We start from the raw sequence: 7348 nt of genomic DNA, 5'->3' as shown, positions 1-7348 counted from the left end.
CTACTTGCCACTTTAAATGAAGTTTTAGATTTTATATAAAATTTTCATTTTTAACTACTTTGCCAAGCATTTAGTATGTATATAATTGCTGTTATATCACTAAGCACACTTTCATACAATTTCTGAAATGTACTTGTATTTAGTCTTATATTTTCTAATTTTTATTGCGCCTTAATGATGTACGACAAAAATTTAAACAAATATAATAAAACTATAACTAACATAAATCTATGGCATGCTTTCTTTTATTTTGTTTTTATTTTGTTTTTATTTTTTATATATTTTTCTTTTTAATTTTTTTTTTATTTTTTAATTTATTTTTTTATTGGATTTTTTTATATATTTTTAATTAATTTTTTTATATTTAAAATTAATTTTTTTATTTTTTTAAATTAATTTTGTTCTAATTTCATTCATTTCTACCAAATATATATAGTATGTACTAAATTTCATAACAACTGCTGAACATACCACACATAAAGCATAGTACAAGCACTTAGCATAGGCAACTGCAGTTTTATAAAAATATTTTTTTTTTTTGTATAAAAATTATTTTCTTGCATGGGTATTTACTTTTTTTTCTAGAAAACACATGAAAATATTGCTAAATTGAATTTTAATAAATTTTCATTATATCGCGTGGAATCTTAAACATTTTTAAAAGTCACGAAATATTAGCTCTAGTATGCAATTTTTTTTTTGTGTGATAGTAGGAATATATTAATTTGGGTATTTTCTGGCTTAAAAAGAAATTTTGTAATATCCATTAGCTTATGTTTAGGTTGCCAGTAGAAAAAATATCAGCTTTAAAAAAAGAAATCGTATGATAAAAATTTTGATACAAATGTTGTTAAAATTATATGACTTCCTCTACTTAATAGCTCAAAAGAAATAATAATAATTGAGCACTTTTATTGAAAACCATCTTTTTACACTAAAAGTTGACTTGAAATTCCTTTATTTAGTTCTTTTATATTTACTACCAGAATTGATTAAAAATCTCTACAGTTTTTAAATAAAATATATGCCAACAACAAGTGGCTAAAATAATGCTGTTTAATTAGATTTGAAAAAAAGCTTTAATTTAATTTTTTTTAAATACATTTTTTTTATTATAAAATTATTTTTGAGTTATCGAATTGAAATCACCTTAATTTAATTAAATTAAAAAAAAACAGGTTTAATTTTTTTATAATAATTTTTTGGGTAATATAAAATTCTATTTGATTTTTTTATAACCAAATTTTTTTAATACAAAATTTTCTTTCAAATCGTGTTAGAATCAGCTTAATTTAGTTAACTTTCAAAAACAAGCTTTGATTTTTTTTATAATTTTTTTTATGATAATAATTTTTTCGAATCGAATTAGAAGCAGCTTAATTTAATTAATTTAAAAAAAAAGAGCTTTAACTTTATAATAATTTTTTTTTATATAAAATTCTTTCCAAATCGTATTAGAATAAGTTTCATTTATTGTTTTTGTGTTTGTTTTAATTTTAGCAGAAAATTAGGTTATAAAATTTCGAAAATCGTTCCACACTTTATTATAGTAATTAATTAGTGCATCTTAGTTTGCAAATCAGACTGACCCTCAAAATAATAAAGCGCGCGGAGAGTGCAATAACAATGCAATATTTTATTGCTCATAAATGCAATTTTACTCTTTGCCACTTCCGTTAAATTACTTAAATCAAATCATCCACTTAATTAGGCACAATGCCTCAGCAGTCCACAATGCACTCCACAAACACAGGCACAACCACAGACAAAGGCGTCATCAAACAAAAAAAATAAAAAAACAGCAAAAACAAAAAAAAAATGCACTGACATTTTCTTAAACTCACGTAAGATACGCAAGTATTTGTGTGTGTGTACTACTCGTATGTGTCTATTATAAGCATTAAGTCGGCAGTAAATCGTATAATCCCCGGAAAAACGGAGAACTAGTACATGTAAATATGATTTCATATAATGCTAGACCGCACTTACTTCAACTAATATGTGGTAGGCATAAGTATGTGCTCATATCTGGAAATACAGCCATTTCATAACAACAACAACATGTCTTGAAATACCCACCCACCACTTAGTCATGCTGCGAACTGCTAGTTCAAAATGGACTACTACTACTACTACTTGTATTAAATGGAATGCGGCGCGTGTAAAATTTCTATATTACACACTTATATACATACATATATGTATGCGCTGATATCTCGTTATTTTTATTTTTTATTATTTCTTTTTTTGTCTTGCAAGTTCTTGTACACAGCTGCAGTTCGCCGCTGCCGCAACATATCCCCCTCAGCGAGTGCACGGCCTAGCCGGCCGGCATGACTGCGTTTAATTCGCTCATAGCGGCGGCTTTTGCATTGCGCGCATCGAAAATAGATTTGCGCTTGGAATGCGCTCGCCAGTTTCGCAGTAACACTCGGCCAGCATTGAACGCGTGTGCCGACAAGCGGCAAGCAAACGACTCATATTGCACCTATGTACATAAGTGCTCAGCAGTGGTGTGAATTGAAGTGGAAAGGAATTTAGTAAAACATTTAGAAAAAAGTAAAAAAAAAAATAAATACTGAAAATAGTAAAAAGTGCTTGGACTTGCATTAGTTGAAAAATGTGCGTGTCACTGCAAATTTGATGCAGAAGTAATTGAAAATCAATCGTGAAAACGTGCAAAAAACCGTCTTCTTTGGCTTTTGGAGGCAAGTGTTATTTACGGAAATAGCATCTGGAGTATTTGAGTGCATATGCTTGTGGCGCTTTATTTTTGTGTGAGGCTCAGTGCAACTTTGGTGCAATGCCAGGCGAGTTGCCATTTTTAATATTTTTGTGGTTTTTTGGATTAAAATTGTGGATTGAACTTTAGACCTTCAAGCAGACTTTTTCTAGTGAAAAAGGTGATTTATGAGCAAGCAGTTGTTAAGAAATATTTAAATAATGTCATGATAAATATTTTTTGTGTGTGTAGATACAAATTAGATTGAAAACAAATTAAATAAACAATGAAAAATAAATTGTTAAAAAATATATTATTAAAAAAAATTTGAAAAATTAATATAGTAATCGATTTTTTTCGAAAATATTAGTAAATTTGAGCATGTTCGGAACAATATTTATTAATAAAACACATAAGGAACAATTTTAAAATTTGTTTATTATATATATATGTACATTATATTATAAACATACACACATATTTGTATACAACGTATCAGAGCTGAAAAATTTCCAAAAATTTGAATATATGTGTATGGTACATATACTCTAATTAATTGTACTTGGTTTGTACTTCAGCTTGCCATATAAAGTTTTTTTTTCAAGCATCATTTGGTTATTTTTAGAACCTGAAAAATGCACTCCGAATTATAAATTGTTTTTTGAGCAAAAAGTTTTGTAGTGAATATTACTTTAAGAATTATTGATTGAAATTCTTGTTTAATTTAATTTTTTTTATTTAATACAGAAATAGTTGCAATAAATCAATTCTCTGAACGAAATAATTAAAAAATTTTAGTTTTTACAAAAAATATAAACTTATGCAAAATTTGAGATACACATATCACTGGAAAATTTTTTTTTAAATTTTTTTATATTTTTATATTATTTATATGCACTTAAAAAGCTATTTTCCAACACAATTACATATTTTTTTTAAAAGCCGAGTTTGTTTGGATCTAATTTTTTTCCAAAATTGTTTTTGTGGGGTTTCCAAAAAAACTATTTTTTTTTTGTAGGTTTTCCAAAAAGTATTTTTTATTATTTTATTCTCTTAATACAAAAGTTCGAACAGTAGCTGTGAGTTTTTCAAAAAATATTTATTCCAAATTTTTTATACTCAAATTTTTTTTTCCAAAAATGTATTTTCAAACAATTCTTTTTTACTCAAATTTCTTGTTTTCAAAAAATTTTTTTTCTAAAAAAAGATTTTCTAAAAAATTTTTTTTGCAATATTGTAGCAAATATTTCTTAGTTCAGCAATGAAACTTGGAAATATTTTTTATAAATAAAAGTTATATACATATCTTAAGTAGTCATTAACATCTTGTGAACATAATCCATATAGAGCACTTAAGAATCTGAAAAAAGTACGAAAAAGCAAAAAAAAAAGTTTTTTTGAAAAATAGTACGAAAAGACATTTTTTTATTATTATTTAATTTTTTTTTAATATTTTAATAGTTTTTTCGTATCTTTTTATATAATTTTTAAAATATTTTTTATTTTTATTTTATTGTATTTTCTGTTCTGCTTAACAAGCTAACTATAAAATTTATTATAATTAAATTTTTTACTTAACACATAATTATAAGTGACTTAACTGCTTATTGGTATAATCTGCATACTTAAGCTATTTCTGTTGCATGCTTTCATCGCTGTAAATACATATAAGTGTCTCATTTCATCTATTATAACAGCCGAAATCAGCAGCAATTTCATGAAATTTTTTCACTTAAATTGCTTTGGTGAAATCGGTTATAAATCGTGCATGTTAAAATGTATTTCTCATGAATCAAGGAAAAAAAATTATATTTTCTTGCATCAAAAAATTCTAAACTTTTACAAAATCTGTAATTTGTATATGTTCCCCATGAAGCCTACATCCCTTGTATATAGATACATTTAAATGCCATTAACTTATTTATTTAGTTAGGGCATTGCATCCACTGCATTCATAGCATAACTTAACTCTGTAAGCCAACAAAAAAAAAAAAAAAAAAAACCAAATGCTTTATGTCTTTGTACCTATCTCACCTTGTACATATATTTTCGCCTACTTTTGTATTGAAGCAAAAGCCTTTCACATTTATTTGCTGTGAAAATTTCAGCTCTCAACTGTTTCTTGTTCTGTTTCATAACTATTTTACGCACAATTTTGGGTTCACTGCATAAGAAGCAAAAAAAAAAAAACAAATAATAATATAATAAAAAAATGCTACCCCTTCTTGGCTCATTTTACTGTTTATCGTTTTCTTGTTCTCTTCTGCATTGTTTTCATTTCTGGTTTACTTTTGTTTATGTTTACTGCAAATCCAACTTAAATCTCAATTTTTATTAATTCACTTAAAAAATTTAACTCACACAATTAATACGAATGTTATAGGACTTAACGCACGATATCGAAGATTTACTGCAATCCCTATCGACGGTCGAAGATGGCATTGGTAATTTGCCGAGCGCTAGTTTGGATGGCATGCTGCAAGGATTGAAGGTATGTGTGTGGACAAATGCAAAGAAAAGCGACATACATGCATGTGTAAATATGTGTATATAAATACATATATATTGTATACATATATATTAATATAATATTATAAAGGTATGTGTATATATATGTATATGCGTGTGTGTATACACATAAATGTGTGTATATATAACTGTAAGTAAAAGTTGCGTATACGCCGTGTACGAGCTGCAACGATTTACAAATATTGCTTTGCATTTGCTATTATGTCTGTATGTATATACTATATATATTATATATAATTTATAAGTTATGGTAAATGACACTTAATGCATACACATCCCACCACCAACATATAAATATTATGTTCTAGCGCAATATACTAATTATTTAATTAATTTAATATTATGAAAAGCAGTTTTCTTTACAACCACAAATTATGTACCTAACAAATACTTACGCATTCTAAGAATGAATCAAACCCGATTAAATGAATGCTGGCGTGTGTCGCAAAAAATCAGTAACACAACCGCATCATTCATATATCGCACATTTTATTTATTATTTATTATAATTTTTTTAATTTATTTATATTTTTTTTTTATTAAAATGAAGAAATTATTCACATTTCGTGGTAAACTGAATTTTCGGCCGTAACATATAAATTGTGTTTTAATACAATTTAAAAGTATTGGTACTAAAAAATATGCAGGGAAATAGTGTACCATGCTAACTTTTTACCAACGAAGAGTAAGAAACTTGTGGAGAAGACATATAAAAAAAATTTTTGTTGCTAGAATATCAGAGTTGTGCTAGCAATATTTCTTTTGCAAGCTCCAAATTTCTTCTTTTTTTTTAAATATTTTTTTAGTAAGTATTTGAGTAGGTTTCTTTCTACTGTAATTTACTAGTAAAACTGTAATTAAAACAAGCATAAACGTTAACTTCGGTTGCACCGAAGCTATAATACCCTTTACAAATACAAATACAAATACAAAAGATTCCATATAAGAACTGTGAACGGTCAGTTTTTATGGCAGCTATATGCTATAGTGATGCGATCTGAACAATTTCTTCGCTATTTGCACCATTGCCTTAAAAAATAAACCATGCGAAATTTCATGATTATATCTCCTCAAAAGAAAAAGTTACCCATACCAGCACTTGGTTCTGTTCGTTCAGTTTGTATGACAGCTATATGCTGTAGTGGTCTGATAACGGCGATTTCCTCCAATGTGCAGCTTTTTGAGGAAATAAGGATGTGTGAAAGACTTCATATCGATATCTCAAAAACTGAGTTACTAGTTGCGTATATACATACAGACGGGCAGAAAGAGACATGACCAAATCGACAAAGCGCGTGATGCTGTTCTTGTATATAGGTATATATATTATATGGTCTCCGACGTATCCTTCTATGTGTTACAAACTTCGTGTAAAACTTAATATACCTTGTTTAGGGTATAACTAGACTTTGCTTTTACATATTCACCGAATACTCTGGGACTCGCGAGACAATAGAGAAATCTGCTTTACGTAGACTTTTGTTGACCACTGTACATAGCTAGAAATAATAATTATACACTCAGATATATTATATTATAATAAGTAAAAATATACATTGTTTTTTTTTTATTTTTTACGAGCTTAGCTTTGTAGTATGTTTTTAGTGTTGTAGGTATTTGTAGTAGAAAACTTAGCTGGCTTACAATACACGAGTACACAGGTGTAAAAGATTTTACAAACCACAAATAAATATATTATATTTATATATAAATTATAATATTAAATATATTTTTCAATGAATCTGCTAAATAAATTGGCCTGAACATTTAAATTAAACTATCTTAATGTTAATTCTACTTTTCAAGCTAGCTATACTTATATAATGGTGGATTATAATATACACGCACTTCTAAATACACAATTTGTCTATAATAACAATAACTATTTCGTGCAGCTAATCCAAGAGAATCTGGAGTACCAAGAAAAGGAAGCAACACGTCTACAAGAAATCGGACATACACTACCAACGGATCCTGGAACTGAGCGTATACTCAACGAGATCAAAGATCGTATTGATCTGTTATTGCGTCGCACACAGCAAGGCATTTCCATGATAGCGGTAAATTTATTATTTTATTTTATAGAAACGCAAACAC

At 27.3% G+C, this 7348-nt stretch overlaps 1 protein-coding gene across 8 annotated transcripts in view; it reads left to right on the top strand.

The window, feature by feature from the left end:
- Msp300 (Muscle-specific protein 300 kDa) overlaps window positions 1–7348 on the top strand; it is a 186188-nt gene that overhangs the window by 148690 nt on the left and 30150 nt on the right. For all 8 annotated transcript variants that reach the window (XM_070107521.1, XM_070107523.1, XM_070107524.1 and 5 more), the window contains 2 exons: window positions 5106–5213; window positions 7147–7311. In XM_070107521.1, the coding sequence (XP_069963622.1) occupies window positions 5106–5213; window positions 7147–7311 (273 nt within the window). The remainder of the gene's footprint in view (window positions 1–5105; window positions 5214–7146; window positions 7312–7348) is intronic.

This window comes from Bactrocera oleae, chromosome 3, assembly GCF_042242935.1.
Source record: "Bactrocera oleae isolate idBacOlea1 chromosome 3, idBacOlea1, whole genome shotgun sequence".
NCBI lineage: Eukaryota > Metazoa > Arthropoda > Insecta > Diptera > Tephritidae > Bactrocera > Bactrocera oleae.
Note: the sequence above shows the minus strand (reverse complement) of the source record. Positions and strands in the feature narration are given on the sequence as shown.